The sequence below is a fragment of the Triticum dicoccoides genome, chromosome 3B, assembly GCF_002162155.2.
Source record: "Triticum dicoccoides isolate Atlit2015 ecotype Zavitan chromosome 3B, WEW_v2.0, whole genome shotgun sequence".
NCBI classification, from domain to species: Eukaryota; Viridiplantae; Streptophyta; class Magnoliopsida; order Poales; family Poaceae; genus Triticum; species Triticum dicoccoides.
This window is the reverse complement of record NC_041385.1, coordinates 169,292,364-169,313,029: the sequence shown is the minus strand read 5'-3', so window position 1 is coordinate 169,313,029 and position 20,666 is coordinate 169,292,364. Positions and strand designations below refer to the sequence as shown.

The 20,666-nt window shown below is 47.5% G+C and overlaps 1 protein-coding gene across 1 annotated transcript; it reads right to left on the bottom strand.

Moving 5' to 3' along the window:
- Positions 1 to 15,080: 15,080 nt before the first annotated feature.
- On the bottom strand, positions 15,081 to 16,310 carry LOC119275375. Its single transcript, XM_037556191.1, has one exon. The coding sequence runs from the start codon at positions 16,124 to 16,126 to the stop codon at positions 15,401 to 15,403; it is 726 nt and encodes a 241-aa protein (XP_037412088.1). The 5' UTR covers positions 16,127 to 16,310; the 3' UTR covers positions 15,081 to 15,400.
- Positions 16,311 to 20,666: the final 4,356 nt, after the last annotated feature.

Below are 20,666 nucleotides of genomic sequence, written 5' to 3'. Positions count from 1 at the left end.
ATTGGGTCTTGTCCATCACATCATTCTCCTAATGATGTGATCCCGTTGTCAACGACAAATAATGTCCATAGTCAGGAAACCATGACTATCCATTGACCAACGAGCTAGTCAACTAGAGGCTTTCTAGGGACGTATTGTGGTCTATGTATTCACACGTGTATTACGATTTCCGGATAATACAATTATAGCATGAATAAAAGACAATTATCATGAACAAGGAAATATAATAATAATCCTTTTATTATTGCCTCTAGGGCATATTTCCAACAGTCTCCCACTTGCACTAGAGTCAATAATCTAGTTACATTGTGATGAATCGAACACCCATAGAGTTCTGGTGTTGATCATGTTTTGCTCGCGGAAGAGGTTTAGTCAACGGATCTGCGACATTCAGATCCGTATGTACTTTGCAAATATCTATGTCTCCATCTTGAACATTTTCACGGATGGAGTTGAAACGACGCTTGATGTGCCTGGTCTTCTTGTGAAACCTGGGCTCCTTGGCAAGGGCAATAGCTCCAGTGTTGTCACAGAAGAGTTTGATCGGCCCCGATGCATTGGGTATGACTCCTAGGTCGGTGATGAACTCCTTCACCCAAATTGCTTCATGCGCTGCCTCCGAGGCTGCCATGTACTCCGCTTCACATGTAGATCCCGCCACGACGCTCTGCTTGCAGCTGCACCAGCTTACTGCCCCACCATTCAACATATACACGTATCCGGTTTGTGACTTAGAGTCATCCAGATCTGTGTCGAAGCTAGCATAGACGTAACCCTTTACGATGAGCTCTTCGTCACCTCCATAAACGAGAAACATGTCCTTTGTCCTTTTCAGGTACTTCAGGATATTCTTGATCGCTGTCCAGTGTTCCTTGCCGGGATTACTTTTGTACCTTCCTACCAAACTTACGGCAAGGTTTACATCAGGTCTGGTACACAGCATGGCATACATAATAGATCCTATGGCTGGGGCATAGGGGATGACACTCATCTCTTCTCTATCTTTTGCCGTGGTCGGGCATTGAGCCGAGCTCAATCTCACACCTTGCAATACAGGCAAGAACCCCTTCTTGGACTGATCCATTTTGAACTTTTTCAAAATCTTATCAAGGTATGTGCTTTGTGAAAGACCTATGAGGCGTCTCGATCTATCCCTATAGATTTTGATGCCTAATATGTAAGCAGCTTCTCCAAGGTCCTTCATTGAAAAACACTTATTCAAGTAGGCCTTAATGTTGTCCAAGAATTCTATATCATTTCCCATCAAAAGTATGTCATCTACATATAATATGAGAAATGCTACAGAGCTCCCACTCACTTTCTTGTAAACGTAGGCTTCTCCATAAGTCTGCATAAACCCAAACGCTTTGATCATCTCATCAAAGCGAATGTTCCAACTCCGAGATGCTTGCACCAGGCCATAAATGGATCGCTGGAGCTTGCATACTTTGTTAGCATTCTTAGGATCGAGAAAACCTTCCGGCTGCATCATATACAGCTCTCCTTAAGATAACCATTAAGGAATGCCGTTTTGACGTCCATCTGCCATATCTCATAATCATAGTATGCCGCAATTGCTAACATGATTCGGACGGACTTAAGCTTCGCTAAGGGAGAGAAAGTCTCACTGTAGTCAATCCCTTGAACTTGCTGATAACCCTTAGCGACAAGTCGAGCTTTATAGATGGTGACATTGCCATCCGCATCCGTCTTCTTCTTAAAGATCCATTTGTTTTCTATCGCTCGCCGATCATCGGGCAAGTCAGTCAAAGTCCATACTTTGTTTTCATACATGGATTCTATCTCGGATTGCATGGCTTCTAGCCATTTTTTGGAATCTGGGCCCGCCATCGCTTCTTCATAGTTCGAAGGTTCACCGTTGTCTAACAACATGATTTCCAGGACAGGGTTGCCATACCACTCTGGTGTGGAACGTGTACTTGTGGACCTACGAAGTTCAGTAGCAACTTGATCCGAAGTACCTTGATCATCATCATTAATTTCCTCTTCAGTCGGTGTAGGCACCACATGAACATTTTCCTGAGCTGCACTACTTTCCGGTTCAAGAGGTAGTACTTCATCGAGTTCTACTTTCCTCCCACTTACTCCTTTCGAGAGAAACTCCTTTTCCAGAAAGGATCTGTTCTTGGCAACAAAGATCTTGCCTTCGGATCTAAGGTAGAAGGTATACCCAATGGTTTCCTTAGGGTATCCTATGAAGACGCATTTTTCCGACTTGGGTTTGAGCTTTTCAGGTTGAAGTTTCTTGACATAAGCATCGCATTCCCAAACTTTTAGAAACGACAGCTTAGGTTTCTTCCCAAACCATAATTCATACGGTGTCGTCTCAATGGATTTAGACGGTGCCCTGTTTAAAGTGAATGTAGCTGTCTCTAGAGCGTATCCCCAAAATGATAGCGGTAAATCGGTAAGAGACATCATAGATCGCACCATATCCAATAGAGTGTGATTACGACGTTCGGACACACCGTTACGCTGAGGTGTTCCAGGCGGCGTGAGTTGTGAAACGATTCCACATTTTCTTAAGTGTGTACCAAATTCGTGACTTAAATATTCTCCTCCACGATCCGATCGTAAGAATTTTATCTTTCGGTCACGTTGATTCTCTACTTCATTCTGAAATTCCTTGAACCTTTCAAAGGTCTCAGACTTGTGTTTCATCAAGTAGACATACCCATATCTACTTAAGTCATCAGTGAGAGTGAGAACATAACGATATCCTCCGTGAGCCTCAACGCTCATTGGACCACACACATCAGTATGTATGATTTCCAATAAGTTGGTTGCTCGCTTCATTGTTCCGAAGAACGGAGTCTTGGTCATTTTGCCCAAGAGGCATGGTTCGCATGTGTCAAATGATTCATAATCGAGAGACTCTAAAAGTCCATCAGCATGGAGCTTCTTCATGCGCTTGACACCACTGTGACCAAGGCGGCAGTGCCACAAGTATGTGGGACTATCGTTATCAACTTTACATCTTTTGGTATTCACACTATGAATATGTGTAACATTACGTTCGAGATTCATTAAGAATGAACCATTGACCATCGGGGCATGACCATAAAACATATATCTCATATAAATAGAACAACCATTATTCTCGGATTTAAATGAGTAGCCATCTCGCATCAAACGAGATCCAGATACAATGTTCATGCTCAAACTTGGCACTAAATAACAATTATTGAGGTTTAAAACTAATCCCGTAGGTAAATGTAGAGGTAGCGTGCCGACAGCGATCACATCGACCTTGGAACCATTCCCGACGCGCATCGTCACCTCGTCCTTCGCCAGTCTCCGCTTATTCCGCAGCTCCTGCTGTGAGTTACAAATATGAGCAACGGCACCGGTATCAAATACCCAAGAGTTACTACGAGTACTGGTAAGGTACACATCAATTACATGTATATCAAATATACCTTTAGTGTTGTCGGCCTTCTTGTCCGCTAAGTATTTGGGGCAGTTCCGCTTCCAGTGACCCTTCCCTTTGCAATAAAAGCACTCAGTCTCAGGCTTGGCTCCATTCTTTGACTTCTTCCCGGTAACTGGCTTACTGGGCGCGGCAACATCTTTGTCGTCCTTCTTGAAGTTCTTCTTACCCTTGCCCTTCTTGAACTTAGTGGTCTTATTGACCATCAACACTTGATGTTCTTTCTTGATTTCAACCTCTGCTGACTTCAGCATTGAAAATACTTCAGGAATGGTCTTCACCATCCCCTTCATATTGTAGTTCAACACAAAGCTCTTGTAGCTCGGTGGGAGCGACTGAAGGATTCTGTCAATGACCGCCTCATCCGGGAGGTTGATCTCCAGCTGGGACAGGCGGTTGTGCAACCCAGACATTTTGAGTATGTGCTCACTGACAGAACTATTTTCCTTCATCTTACAACTATAGAACTTGTCGGAGACTTCATATCTCTCGACCCGGGCATGAGCTTGAAAAACCATTTTCAGCTCCTCGAACATCTCATATGCTCCGTGTTGCTCAAAATGCTTTTGGAACCCCGGTTCTAAGCTGTAAAGCATGCTGCACTGAACGAGGGAGTAATCATCAGCACGTGACTGCCAAGTGTTCATAACATCTTGGTTCTCTGGGATTGGTGCTTCACCTAGCGGTGCTTCTAGGACATAATCTTTCTTGGCTGCTATGAGGATGATCCTCAGGTTCCGGACCCAGTCCGAATAGTTGCTGCCATCATCTTTCAGCTTGGTTTTCACTAGGAACGCGTTGAAGTTCATGTTGACATGGCCATTTGATCTACAAGACATATTTTTGCAAAGACTTTAGACTAAGTTCATGATAATTAAGTTCATCTAATCAAATTATTTAATGAACTCCCACTCAGATTGACATCCCTCTAGTCATCTAAGTGTTACACGATCTGAGTCGACTAGGTCGTGTCCAATCATCACGTGAGACGGACTAGTCATCATCGGTGAACATCTCCATGTTGATCGTATCTTCCATACGACTCATGTTCGACCTTTCGGTCTCTGTGTTCCGAGGCCATGTCTGTACATGCTAGGCTCGTCAAGTTAACCCTAAGTGTTTTGCATGTGTAAAACTGTCTTACACCCGTTGTATGTGAACGTAAGGATCTATCACACCCGATCATCACGTGGTGCTTCGAAACGACGAACTTTAGCAACGGCACACAGTTAGGGGGAACACTTTCTTGAAATTATTATAAGGGATCATCTTATTTACTACCGTCGCTCTAAGTAAACAAGATGCATAAGCATAATAAACATCACATGCAATTATATAATAGTGACATGATATGGCCAATATCATATAGCTCCTTTGATCTCCATCTTCGGGGCTTCATGATCATCTTCGTCACTGGCATGACACCATGATCTCCATCATCATGATCTCCATCATCGTGTCTTCATGAAGTTGTCACGCCAACGACTACTTCTACTTCTATGGCTAACGCGTTTAGCAATAAAGTAAAGTAATTTACATGGCGTTCTTCAATGACACGCAGGTCATACAAAAATAAAGACAACTCCTATGGCTCCTGCCGGTTGTCATACTCATCGACATGCAAGTCGTGATTCCTATTACAAGAACATAATCTCATACATCACAATATATCATTCATCATTCATCACAACTTCTGGCCATATCACATCACATGACAATTGCTGCAAAAACAAGTTAGACGTCCTCTAATTGTTGTTGCATCTTTTACGTGGCTGCAATTGGGTTCTAGCAAGAACGTTTTCTTACCTATGAATAACCACAACGTGATTTTTGTCAACTTCTATTTAACCTTCATAAGGACCCTTTTCGTCGAATCCGCTCCAACTAAAGTGGGAGAGACAGACATCCCCTAGCCACCTTATGCAACTAGTGCATGTCAGTCGGTGGAACCTGTCTCACGTAAGCGTACGTGTAAGGTCGGTCCGAGCCGCTTCATCCCACAATACCGCTGAAGTAAGATAAGACTAGTAGCGGCAAGCAAGTTGACAAGATCTACGCCCACAACAAAATTGTGTTCTACTCGTGCAATAGAGAACTACGCATAGACCTAGCTCATGATGCCACTGTTGGGGAACGTTGCAGAAAATAAAAAAAATCCTACGGTTTCACCAAGATCCATCTATGAGTTCATCTAAGCAACGAGTGATAGGAGAGAGATTGCATCTACATACCACTTGTAGATCGCGTGCGGAAGCGTTCAAGAGAACGGGGATGATGGAGTCGTACTCGCAGTGATCCAAATCACCGATGACCAAGTGTCGAACAGACAGCACCTCCGCGTTCAACACACGTACGGAGCGGATGACGTCTCCTCCTTGATCCAGCAAGGGGAAAGGAGAGGTTGACGAAGAAGGCTCTAGCAGCAGCACGACGGCGTGGTGTTGGTGGAGAGGCGGTACTCCGACAGGGCTTCGCCAAGCACTCAACAGAGGAGGAGAGGTGTTGGGGAGGGGAGGGGCTGCGCCTTGGATGTTGTGTGCATCCCTCCCCTCGCCCCTCTATTTATAGGGGAAGGGGGAAGGGGGCCGGCCCCCTCTAGATGAGATCTAGAGGGGGGGCGGCGGCAAAGGGAGGGGGCTTGCCCCCCAAGCAAGGGGGGCGCCCCCACTAGGGTTTCCCCCCCAACCCTAGGCGCATGGGCCCAAAGGGGGGGCGCCCAGCCCTCCAGGGGCTGGTTCCCTGCCCCCTACGGCTCATGAGGCCCTCCATACAATGTGAGTATGTGCTCACTGACAGAACTGTTTTCCTTCATCTTACAACTATAGAACTTGTCGGAGACTTCATATCTCTCGACCCGGGCATGAGCTTGAAAAACCATTTTCAGCTCCTCGAACATCTCATATGCTCCGTGTTGCTCAAAACGCTTTTGGAACCCCGGTTCTAAGCTGTAAAGCATGCTGCACTGAACGAGGGAGTAATCATCAGCACGTGACTGCCAAGTGTTCATAACATCTTGGTTCTCTGGGATTGGTGCTTCACCTAGCGGTTCTTCTAGGACATAATCTTTCTTGGCTGCTATGAGGATGATCCTCAGGTTCCGGACCCAGTCCGAATAGTTGCTGCCATCATCTTTCAGCTTGGTTTTCTCTAGGAACGCGTTGAAGTTCATGTTGACATGGCCATTTGATCTACAAGACATATTTTTGCAAAGACTTTAGACTAAGTTCATGATAATTAAGTTCATCTAATCAAATTATTTAATGAACTCCCACTCAGATTGACATCCCTCTAGTCATCTAAGTGTTACACGATCTGAGTCGACTAGGTCATGTCCAATAATCACGTGAGACGGACTAGTCATCATCGGTGAACATCTCCATGTTGATCGTATCTTCCATACGACTCATGTTCGACCTTTCGGTCTCTGTGTTCCGAGGCCATGTCTGTACATGCTAGGCTCGTCAAGTTAACCCTAAGTGTTTTGCATGTGTAAACCTGTCTTACACCCATTGTATGTGAACGTAAGGATCTATCACACCCGATCATCACGTGGTGCTTCGAAACGACGAACTTTAGCAACGGCGCACAGTTAGGGGGAACACTTTCTTGAAATTATTATAAGGGATCATCTTATTTACTACCGCCGTTCTAAGTAAACAAGATGCATAAGCATAATAAACATCACATGCAATTATATAATAGTGACATGATATGGCCAATATCATATAGCTCCTTTGATCTCCATCTTCGGGGCTTCATGATCATCTTCGTCACTGGCATGACACCATGATCTCCATCATCATGATCTCCATCATCGTGTCTTCATGAAGTTGTCACGCCAACGACTACTTCTACTTCTATGGCTAACGCGTTTAGCAATAAAGTAAAGTAATTTACATGGCGTTCTTCAATGACACGCAGGTCATACAAAAATAAAGACAACTCCTATGGCTCCTGCCGGTTGTCATACTCATCGACATGCAAGTCGTGATTCCTATTACAAGAACATGATCTCATACATCACAATATATCATTCATCATTCATCACAACTTCTGGCCATATCACATCACATGACAATTGCTGCAAAAACAAGTTAGACGTCCTCTAATTGTTGTTGCATCTTTTACGTGGCTGCAATTGGGTTCTAGCAAGAACGTTTTCTTACCTACGAATAACCACAACGTGATTTTTGTCAACTTCTATTTAACCTTCATAAGGACCCTTTTCGTCGAATCCGCTCCAACTAAAGTGGGAGAGATAGACATCCGCTAGCCACCTTATGCAACTAGTGCATGTCAGTCAGTGGAACGTGTCTCGCGTAAGCGTACGTGTAAGGTCGGTCCGAGCCGCTTCATCCCACAATACCGCTGAAGTAAGATAAGACTAGTAGCGGCAAGCAAGTTGACAAGATCTACGCCCACAACAAAATTGTGTTCTACTCGTGCAATAGAGAACTACGCATAGACCTAGCTCATGATGCCACTGTTGGGGAACGTTGCAGAAAATAAAAAAAATCCTACGGTTTCACCAAGATCCATCTATGAGTTCATCTAAGCAACGAGTGATAGGAGAGAGATTGCATCTACATACCACTTGTAGATCGCGTGCGGAAGCGTTTAAGATAACGGGGATGATGGAGTCGTACTCGTCGTGATCCAAATCACCGATGACCAAGTGCCGAACAGACAGCACCTCCGCGTTCAACACACGTACGGAGCGGATGACGTCTCCTCCTTGATCCAGCAAGGGGAAAGGAGAGGTTGACGAAGAAGGCTCCAGCAGCAGCACGACGGCGTGGTGTTGGTGGAGAGGCGGTACTCCGACAGGGCTTCGCCAAGCACTCAACGGAGGAGGAGAGGTGTTGGGGAGGGGAGGGGCTGCGCCTTGGATGTTGTGTGCAGCCCTCCCCTCGCCCCTCTATTTATAGGGGAAGGGGGAAGGGGGCCGGCCCCCTCTAGATGAGATCTAGAGGGGGGGCGGTGACAAAGGGAGGGGGCTTGCCCCCCAAGCAAGGGGGGCGCCCCCACTAGGGTTTCCCCCCAACCCTAGGCGCATGGGCCCAAAGGGGGGGTGCCCAGCCCTCCAGGGGCTGGTTCCCTGCCCCCTACGGCTCATGAGGCCCTCCATACAATGTGAGTATGTGCTCACTGACAGAACTGTTTTCCTTCATCTTACAACTATAGAACTTGTCGGAGACTTCATATCTCTCGACCCGGGCATGAGCTTGAAAAACCATTTTCAGCTCCTCGAACATCTCATATGCTCCGTGTTGCTCAAAACGCTTTTGGAACCCCGGTTCTAAGCTGTAAAGCATGCTGCACTGAACGAGGGAGTAATCATCAGCACGTGACTGCCAAGTGTTCATAACATCTTGGTTCTCTGGGATTGGTGCTTCACCTAGCGGTTCTTCTAGGACATAATCTTTCTTGGCTGCTATGAGGATGATCCTCAGGTTCCGGACCCAGTCCGAATAGTTGCTGCCATCATCTTTCAGCTTGGTTTTCTCTAGGAACGCGTTGAAGTTCATGTTGACATGGCCATTTGATCTACAAGACATATTTTTGCAAAGACTTTAGACTAAGTTCATGATAATTAAGTTCATCTAATCAAATTATTTAATGAACTCCCACTCAGATTGACATCCCTCTAGTCATCTAAGTGTTACACGATCTGAGTCGACTAGGTCATGTCCAATAATCACGTGAGACGGACTAGTCATCATCGGTGAACATCTCCATCTTGATCGTATCTTCCATACGACTCATGTTCGACCTTTCGGTCTCTGTGTTCCGAGGCCATGTCTGTACATGCTAGGCTCGTCAAGTTAACCCTAAGTGTTTTGCATGTGTAAAACTGTCTTACACCCGTTGTATGTGAACGTAAGGATCTATCACACCCGATCATCACGTGGTGCTTCGAAACGACGAACTTTAGCAACGGCGCACAGTTAGGGGGAACACTTTCTTGAAATTATTATAAGGGATCATCTTATTTACTACCGCCGTTCTAAGTAAACAAGATGCATAAGCATAATAAACATCACATGCAATTATATAATAGTGACATGATATGGCCAATATCATATAGCTCCTTTGATCTCCATCTTCGGGGCTTCATGATCATCTTCGTCACTGGCATGACACCATGATCTCCATCATCATGATCTCCATCATCGTGTCTTCATGAAGTTGTCACGCCAACGACTACTTCTACTTCTATGGCTAACGCGTTTAGCAATAAAGTAAAGTAATTTACATGGCGTTCTTCAATGACACGCAGGTCATACAAAAATAAAGACAACTCCTATGGCTCCTGCCGGTTGTCATACTCATCGACATGCAAGTCGTGATTCCTATTACAAGAACATGATCTCATACATCACAATATATCATTCATCATTCATCACAACTTCTGGCCATATCACATCACATGACAATTGCTGCAAAAACAAGTTAGACGTCCTCTAATTGTTGTGGCATCTTTTACGTGGCTGCAATTGGGTTCTAGCAAGAACGTTTTCTTACCTACGAATAACCACAACGTGATTTTTCTCAACTTCTATTTAACCTTCATAAGGACCCTTTTCGTCGAATCCGCTCCAACTAAAGTGGGAGAGACAGACATCCGCTAGCCACCTTATGCAACTAGTGCATGTCAGTCAGTGGAACGTGTCTCACGTAAGCGTACGTGTAAGGTCGGTCCGAGCCGCTTCATCCCACAATACCGCTGAAGTAAGATAAGACTAGTAGCGGCAAGCAAGTTGACAAGATCTACGCCCACAACAAAATTGTGTTCTACTCATGCAATAGAGAACTACGCATAGACCTAGCTCATGATGCCACTGTTGGGGAACGTTGCAGAAAATAAAAAAAATCCTACGGTTTCACCAAGATCCATCTATGAGTTCATCTAAGCAACGAGTGATAGGAGAGAGATTGCATCTACATACCACTTGTAGATCGCGTGCGGAAGCGTTTAAGAGAACGGGGATGATGGAGTCGTACTCGCCGTGATCCAAATCACCGATGACCAAGTGCCGAACAGACAGCACCTCCGCGTTCAACACACGTACGGAGCGGATGACGTCTCCTCCTTGATCCAGCAAGGGGAAAGGAGAGGTTGACGAAGAAGGCTCCAGCAGCAGCACGACGGCGTGGTGTTGGTGGAGAGGCGGTACTCCGACAGGGCTTCGCCAAGCACTCAACGGAGGAGGAGAGGTGTTGGGGAGGGGAGGGGCTGCGCCTTGGATGTTGTGTGCAGCCCTCCCCTCGCCCCTCTATTTATAGGGGAAGGGGGAAGGGGGCCGGCCCCCTCTAGATGAGATCTAGAGGGGGGGCGGCGACAAAGGGAGGGGGCTTGCCCCCCAAGCAAGGGGGGCGCCCCCACTAGGGTTTCCCCCCCAACCCTAGGCGCATGGGCCCAAAGCGGGGGCTCCCAGCCCTCCAGGGGCTGGTTCCCTGCCCCCTACGGCCCATGAGGCCCTCCAAGAGGGGTGGCCCCTCCCGGTGGACCCCCGGAACCCCTCCGGTGGCCCCGGTACAATACCGATATGCCCCCGAAACTTTCCGGTGACCGTATGACAACTTCCCATATATAAATTTTTACCTCCAGACCATTCCGGAACTCCTCGTGACGTTCGAGATCTCATCTGGGACTCCGAACAACATTCAGTAATCACATTCAAGTCTTCCTAATAACCCTAGCGTCACCGAACCTTAAGTGTGTAGACCCTACGGGTTCGGGAGACATGCAGACATGACCGAGACGGCTCTCCGGTCATTAACCAACAGCGGGATCTGGATACCCATGTTGGCTCCCACATGCACCTCGATGTTCTCATCGGATGAACCACGATGTCGAGGATTCAAACAATCCCGTATACTATTCCCTTTGTCAGACGGTATGTTACTTGCCCGAGATTCGATCGTCGGTATCCCATTACCTCGTTCAATCTCGTTGCCGGCAAGTCACTTTACTCGTACCGTAATGCATGATCCCATGACCAGACACTTGGTCACTTTGAGCTCATTATGATGATGCACTACCGAGTGGGCCCAGTGATACCTCTCCATAATACAGAGTGACAAATCCCAGTCTCGATCTGTGTCAACCCAACAGACACTTTCGGAGATACCTGTAGTGCACCTTTATTGTCACCCAGTTACGTTGTGACGTTTGGTACACCCAAAGCACTCCTATGGTATCCGGGAGTTACACGATCTCATGGTCTAAGGAAAAGATACTTGAGATTGGAAAAGCTCTAGCAAAATGAACTACACGATCTTGTGCTATGCTTAGGATTTGGTCTTGTCCATCACATCATTCTCCTAATGATGTGATCCCGTTGTCAACGACATCTAATGTCCATAGTCAGGAAACCATGACTATTCATTGACCAACGAGCTAGTCAACTAGAGGCTTTCTAGGGACGTATTGTGGTCTATGTATTCACACGTGTATTACGATTTCCGGATAATACAATTATAGCATGAATAAAAGACAGTTATCATGAACAAGGAAATATAATAATAATCCTTTTATTATTGCCTCTAGGGCATATTTCCAACAGTGTCGACATATCATAGGTGCCTACCTGACCCACTGACGAGCTGACACGTGTTTCGTCCGGCCAATAAGAATTTTACACGTGGAAATTTCCCATTGGTCGGGGCTGTTAACGGGTTATCGGATCCAAAACCCGACCCGATAGCTTAACGGCGTTCCGTTACGGTGGATGCCAGGTGTTGGTCACCCTTGACGAAAGCACTTTTGTGACACGCGATTTATCGTCATGGAAGTGGACACTTCCGTGATGATAATTTTGGTAATGTCATGGAACACTTCTACGACAGCGCAGGTATGACTATCTTGATTCTGTCATAAATTTGTCATGGATGTACATGCATGACAAAAAACGCGACCTACTGTGACAAACACGTATCATCACGGAAGTGTATTTTTTTTGTAGTGACCCCTTTAACACGTCGGGTTGCGAGTATTTGTTATTTGTGTGAAGGTGTTGTTTACGTGGTGTGAGGAGGTTCTCCTACTGGTTCGATAACCTTGGTCTCATCACTGAGGGAAATACCTACCATCACTATACTACATCATCCCTTCCTCTTTGGGGAAATACCGATATAGTTAGACATCAGCTATCAGTAACTTTCAGTCTGCTCTTGAAGGAAGGATGTCGACTATTGTCGTGGGGGTCGCTTTCTTTCCTTCTTCTCGTGATATATGTTGGTAATGTGCGAGAGAAGAAGGGGAAGCGACCATCACCGACAGTCGAAATATATGTGAGGGAGAGTCCACCAAATAGCACGCGCACCTCTACGTGATCAAGATAGCCTCGGCTGAATACTTGACGTGAACTCCAAGGACATCTTCGGCCACCGCCATACGCATCTCTAGATCAACAACGGGCCATGTAACCCTAGGTGGGCCTCTAGCGTATATATAAGCCAAGGGGTCTAGCCCGTAGAGGGGCCCGATCATAATCACATCCTCCTAGCCTTAGGGTTAGAACACAACTTACGAATCGGAGGTAGATCAAGATTGTACTCGATACACAACCAACAATACGATCAAAGCAGGACGTAGGATATTACCTCTTCGAGAGGGCCCAAACATGGTAAACACCATGTCCCTTGTCTCTTGTTACCATCGATCCGAGAACCACAGCTCAGGACCCCCTACCCCGAGGTCTGTCGGATTTACCGTCGACGACGGGGTTGCGGAGCCCGTCTATAGATGCTCTAACCACATTCTTTTATAGGAAAGACTCGACATCACTCGACAGATCACATCGCATACGTCCCCCGTCTTCCCTACACGACACGTGTCCAAGTGGGGCCTGCCCATCGCCTCCTCCCTATGTTATTTCTTTCGCCCAACTCTCCTCCACATGTTTCTTCCTCCCTCATTCTCATCTCTCCTTCATTACGGAGAGGGCTCCCATGGTAGCGCGCCACCAGACCCTTTCTCTCCACCACTCACTCGATCTCACTACCCTCCCAGAACTAGCCAGTTCGCCATGGTCCACCAATGGCTCCTTTGCACCGGCACTCAAGCTCCATGTCTTCAACGTTGTGGGCGTCACCGGCGGCCCCAACGTTGATTGGTGTGAGCATCGCGTCGAGACCATCCATTCCAACATCGGTGGCACACTCAGATCATGAGCGGTGTTTGTAGAGGGAGTTGCAGATGACTGCAACATGGTCCATATTGTAATGGGTGACCAAAGGCTTAGCCCACGTGCATGCGGTTACCGTAACATGATCAATGTTGCAATGAGTGACCGCAACATGGTACATGTTGCAATGGTTAACCAAAGAGTCAACCCACATGTACGCGGTTACCGCAATATGATCCATATTGGAATGGGTGACCGCGGCATGGTACATATTGCAATGGTTGAACAAAGAATACGCCACACAACCCGAAGGTGACCGCAACATGGTCCATGTTGCAATGGGTAACTGCAACATGGTCGGTGTTGCGGTGATCCAATAGGCCACATGGGACAGATCGAATGGTTGCCGACGTGGTCGATCTTTACAAAATATCAGACGAGGGACGTATAGCATCATTCGATTTTTATACTCCTTACGTATAAGAAAAATGACTCGACCGATATATTTTTCCTCTTATATAAAGTATTCATCCAGCGCACAGCTGCATGACTCCTTACAAAATTTTAAAGGACATTATCTCTAATGAGATGGAGAAATTTTCTCCACAAAGAATTGGAGAAACGATTGCTCGAATGTTGGATCATGACGTGTCGACAATTGGCACCGGTTAACCACTTATTAATCTAGCCCTTGCACTAACTATCTGCCCAACTTACGTGTCCACTGAGATAAGTGCATACGTGAATATACCTAACATATATGGGACCATGGAATTTGCAGATCGATAAGACGATGACATGACCATATATCCGGCATAGATTTATGATCCCGGGATATTCTAAAAGTCTCAGCACCATAGAGAAAGCCTAATCACTTCACTTTCAAGGCAGAAAACTACTCCTAAAACGTACACAAAAGCTAGTGCACCCCAAAAAATTCAACTGGTGGTGTTGTAATCATGAGCAAGATTGAGTGAACGGGCTGAAATCAATAGGAAACGACAAGTTATGATTGATTATACGGCAGCAACAAAGGTAACATTCACCCTAAGAAAAACAAAGGTAATATTCTCTCTTTAATCATCTCGTTCTTCCATTTCTCTTGGGGGGCATGAAGTTAAAAGACTAGACAGTATGGTACGTACGGGTCAGCTGCATGATTCCATCTCCAAAGATCCAAGGCATGTATGCTCTGTACATGTAAGACAAGAGAACCGCATATGTCAGACTTATGTACGCGATCTGAACGATCTCGGTAGGTATATAAGCTGTACGTTGCTTATTATGTACGGAATGAATCTGTTGTGTTCTTCTTGGTATATCCAAGTTGACAAGTGTGTGCGCGCGCTTCATGCCAACACAGATCGATACAAACCGCATGATAAATTAATAGACAAATCAACCAATTTACTAGGTAGGATTATGCATTTTTCACAAGCATATGCACACTTGTGAAATCAAACAATTTAGCATGCATGCACCTCGGCCGAACAACATGCATGCAAATGTGCAAAATTCTATCATTTCAGCTCATATGCATGATATCATCTTGATATGACAGATACAAGTTGGGGGGCTTCAAAGCCCTTCTTTTTATCTCGTCTCCTCGCTCTCTATCGAGAGATTATCACAAACGAGGAAAATTACAAGCAGAGCATGCAGGTAGCTAGAAAAACTCGAGACCCACATGACAGTGAAACAATCGACCGATGCCACGTATTTATATAGCTTTAGGATTCGCGCCCATGCACCCGCACCTCGCACCACCGCGGCGTGTGGCGGAAGCGGCCGGGACTGGCGCGCGGCGCGTCTGGATCTAGCCACGGCGGCGGGTGCAGTTGTCCGGCGTGGTCGACTGCTGCATCCGGAGCTGCTCGTAGAACCTCTTGATGAAGCTGTCGGCCTCGGCGTCCACGCGCTCGTCGACGCCCTCCGGCTCGACGGGGAACGGCGAGTCGGTGACGCGCAGCTGGCGCGCCCCGGCCGGGCAGCGCCCCAAGCTGAGCGCCAGCATGGGCGACGGCGTGGCGCGGGACACCCCCGGCGTGTCCCCGCCCGAGTTCCCGGCGGCAGCGTGCGCGTTCATCATCTCGAAGGCGGCCGCCACTGTGGCAGCGTCCAGCCCGCCGTAGTTCCTGCCCCGGCCGCGGCCGCGGCCGATCTTGAAGGGGAAGACCGCCTGCTCGTACACCGGCGTGGTCTCGCAGCTGAACTCGACGTCCCTGGGGTCGTGCTGGTACATCGAGAGCGCGGACGGGGAGGCGCCGGCCGCGGCCGCGGCGCCGAAGCGGTGGCCCCCGGCGAGCGGCTGGTGCGCGAGGAGGTCCCGGAACTGCCTGCCGGCGAGCTTGCCGCGGCCGAGCAGCAGGTGGAGGTCCATCATGAGGCGCTTGCGGCAGAGGCCACGGCGCAGCATGTGGTAGACGGCGCGCAGCACGTGGAGCAGGCGCCTCCCGAGCCCGGGCTCCACGCCTCCCCCTCCGGGCGACGACCCGCCTCCCCCGCCGCTGCGGGCCGGCTGGATCCTCCTGTCGGTCGCCATGGCCACCACCGCGTGATCCGTGGCAATGCGGACGGCAGAGATCACCGTCGAGCCCGCTGCAGGTCGCGTCACCGAGATCGAGGAGCTGGCTTTGGTGGCTTCGCTTTGCTTTGCAATGGAGAGAGTGGAACAACTTTTGCTCTCAGTGCTTTGCTTGGCTAGGTGGTGAATGGAACGAATGGGAAGCGGAGGCCCGGGCCGTATTTAAAGGCCCGAGCGCGCGGGCGCGCGAGGAGGAGGGAGGCGTGGGTGCGGCGCGGGGCCCGCGGCCGGATGGGACTTAAGAATTAAGGAACGAAGAGGAGCGTAACGTTGGTTGTGTGGCCTGTGGCGTGCGCTGTGGCTAAGCTAAGCTAAAGCCAAGCACTCTTTGAACCGCCATTGTCCCGTAGTGACCACCGATGACGATGATGACGGTGAGTACGTGGTGACCATCCTTGGTTAGGGTTAGCTAGCCAGCTAACCAACCCAGCCGCAAAACGAAATATCTCTTCGTGCCTAAGAAACTACTCCGTGATAAGTTGTGATCTTGCACGGCAGCGCCGTGGGCTCCTTGCATTTTCTACCATTATTTTTCAACAGAAGGGGCGTTTGCGTGCACCGTTCATGCATGGAAAGTTACTGGTTATTCCACATTTTATATGTCGCAATTATGTGGGAAATGGTGTGCTTTTTACGGACCGTATGGAAAGGTGCCAATTGTTTACGTGGAAAAGCCGAGCGAGGAGAGATTATGTTACTGATAAATAGTGTTTTCAGGCGCCTTCCGGGAAGCTTCCAGACAAACAGTACTACGCACGTAGCAGTAGGCGCTGCTTTGCAAGTTGCGAACTAGCGTTGGTCCCGTGCGTGCATGGGTTCGTTCCACGTTGGCACACGGAATATGCAATGCATCGTAGTGCATGGACGGAGGAGCCCCTGCCATTTCAGGGTTCCGGTATTATTACTCCCTCCGTCCGGAAATACTTGTCATCAAAATGGATAAAGGAGGATGTATCTAGATGTATTTTAGTTCTAGATACATCTCTTTTTATCCATTTTGATGACAAGTATTCTCGAACGGAGGGAGTATTATTTTGCGGGGTAAACTTTTTCGGAACAACTTTTTCACCACTGCTCTCCGGAGCATGAACAGCTTGTGATCAGCTGGTGAGCACTACGTATCGAGGGCTGTTCAGAATCGTTGCCCTAGTTTCACCCCCTAACTCTAAAAGCTCAGGCTTGCAATGCAATCCCATCCTATATTATCAGATAAAGAAAGCAGGAGGAGGTGACTGAGGTGGCTACACCTATATGTACAGGTTAGTACAAAGTTTCATGTCTTTCACCGTGCGACAGCTAGCTGGTGAGCACTAACTTAGTAGCTAGCTAGCCTACAAGGTTATCAGTCACTGTATCACGCTACAATTGGCAGCCTGTGTTGGGAAAGAAGATGTTTTTCTTTCCCGTTCCAGAAGAAAGAAGAAGCTTACTTACTTAGCAAACGCTAATTGCGGCGGCCGACTGCAGATTAACGTGAAGCACAGGTTCAATGCGTCAAGAAAGCCGCTGCTTAAAAGGATAATTACGTACCCTCATCTGCGCAGAGGAAAGCAGAGAAAGCCGGCGCTGCTGCTAAGAACAAATGCCAGGAGATTAACGTGCCTGCTTTGGCTTTGGCTTTGGCTTGGCCAGCTCGAAAAAGCGCTTTGATCCGCTGCCAAATTACCACCGGGATACGGCGCTTAATTTATGAGCTCCACACACATGCACGGCATGGCATGGCATCCGTGGTAAAGAATTGGTCATGTGTCTCGGTCAGGAAAGAACCAGCAGGCGCCCTGAAATTAAACTAAAGTCCGTACTCCACATCAAACAAGTCGATTAGCACTACTAGTTAATGGCATAACACAGGTGTATGTGGTTAGTATAATGTGATCAACAACTGTACTGCAAGCCGATAAGACCAGGATATACAACGGGATCGTACCGTACAAAAGCATGCCGATACACGGAGGATTGGGCGCTTAACTAAATGACTCCTTTAAAAAAGCTAAAAGGAGAGGAAAATACGAATGTTGCTACGGGCACAGAGAGAGCTAAGCTTGGGCTCGTGTATGCCAAAATATAAACAGCCTGTCAAAAATGTGAAGCCAAAGAAAGAGCGATGCTTGCCGGTGTGGTGTGGTATGCAGGGCCTGGTTTCATGGAAGCTTCCCTTGCAGGAACACTCTGGATAATTTTGAGTTCATTGTTAACTATAGTTTTTCTTTCTTCGATTTGAGCTGGACCAGAAAGTGGTCACAGTGCGCACATTGCTTGCATTTTCGGTTCGCCCCATCCTGACGAATAATACAGATCTGAAAAATGCCAGTGCTTCACTTATTAAGAAAATGCCAACCCTTGTGCTTAAACTAAATAAATATATATATGCGCAGCGCAAGCATATATTGCCCCAACAATGTACCTACGGTCGCTCATGAGAACCAGCGCGCCTTTTTCTGTCGTTCCCGGACAAAAGGAAAGGAGAGAGAGGCCATAATTCCCGGGGCGGAGAAAAGCTAGGTCACGAATTCCTTGGCGTGCAAGTGAGGAATTTAATTAGTTAGCTAGTACGTATTTCTTCATCTTCTTCCTTTGACTAAAGCTGACACTCATGAGCTCGGAGCTCAAAGATGCATGGATACTCCGCTGCTTGTTCATGCAACTCATGTACTAACTTTTTTCCTGGCCAATGGAGCCCACTGCATTGAGTGTATGCTAAGGAATGCATGGTCCGTGAGACCTTTTGAACAAGCGGTAAATTATGACCGGGTCGAAGCCTAACTGAAATGCCATGAACGACAGGGCTAAAGCTTACCAAGAGAGAGTAATCAGTGATGGACGGTGAACAGAAAACCAGATGATCAGTTTTTTTGTTTGCGACCGAAGCAGGAGACGTCGGAGATTATTGATGTGGTACCCCCGCGGCCTCTCGGTGCGCCAAGCAAGTGGGCTCGTGCTCACCAACATGTGTCCCCTCTGGTGGAGGTGGAGATGAAGAAGAATGGGGCAGCTCCGTCGAACACATGAACAAAGGCAACACTTGTTTAACCACTTTGGGCCCTTCGTCGAACCGGGCTCCCCCTGCCTTTTCTTCCTTGATGTGCTTTTCATTGCTGATCGGTCGCTAGTGCGCTGTATTACTTGGTAGTGCTAGTACCTAGCTAGCTAGATTCCATAATCCATGTACCCAAAGGCAATGATTTTGTGTTTGCAGAAATTCAAAAGAAAATGGAAAATCCGTGAAGGACCTAAAAGTCCTAAAATGCTAGAACAATATTGACGGGGCAAATGACAAACTCATAATGATCTTCTCCATACGCCATTTGATTTGGTCACACCTATATGAACCGGTAACTAACAAAGTCTTGGCTCCCCCGCTTTTTCGTGGTAATTTGAAGCTTTGACAGCCGTCAACGACGAGACATTTTCCTCCGCATTCGTACGTTTCTAAAGGTGGTCCAAGAAAAACAGAGCGGAGCAGAGATCGACGGAGCCGCCGCCGTCGGTTTTTCCACGGACAGACTTTCCATTCCATGGAAAACTACAAAACAACAGGCTCGGCTTTTGTCATCCCCTCCACTAATAAGAAAATTCAAAAGAACACAAGCAGCATGCCCAAACCGGTAGCTTCACTGCTAAGGATACCCCCTCTGCGTGCGTTAGGCAGAGCAAGTTGACCTATTGCATGAGCCCAATGTGCTGCTGAAACCACGGCATCCGGCTTACAAAATTGGGTGCAAAATCAGCTGTGTGGCCTATCCATGGCGGCAATGCCCTTTAGTGGCAGTGTGGGTGTAGTGTAGTAGAATAACCTCCATGGCCAGCTAGGGTTTGCTCTTTTTCTATAGTAGTATATATTTGCAACAAGTAGAGTATATCCCAGTGCACTTTGCTTTCTGTCTCGCTTTGCCCCGTTTGGGAGTAAACTAGTCCCATGAAATCAGGCCTGTATATCTCCTGTGTTTTGTTCGATCGATCTCTCAGCTTATCATAATCAGGAAGGGCTCCTACCGCTCCCTCCAGCCTGGGTTTGCCCTTTTGCCTATCTGATTGAGATTTCACGGTGGCATGCACAATTTTGTTTTTTGTTTTTTTGCATTATCGGTATTTTTCTTCGCGGTTTGCTCAGACATGAAAGCCATAGAGTGCAGTGCGGTGATTCAGTAATTGTTGGTAGCTGTAGCTCAACAGCTCAGATCACCAGGTGCTTCCTACTCGAAAGAAATGGATTATGAAAAAAGACACGCCATCGGTACTCTGAATGTGTGTAGCTTGTCTTCGTCAGACGATAATGTCAATAGATCAACTAAGTGGGAATCAAACGTGGTGCTTAGCTCTGCTTAATCATGGATCGTCCGTAGTCCTTGCAGTGTCAGCCTCGGTCAGGGTAGGGAAAGGGAGAAAAGAGCAAGGCGACACCAGAAACGTCCTGAAAAGGACGAAGAAAGGCAAGCCCGCCATGGCTGGACAGCTTTGCAGCAGCTACAATAATGGAGGTGGTGGTTTCAGATCTCGC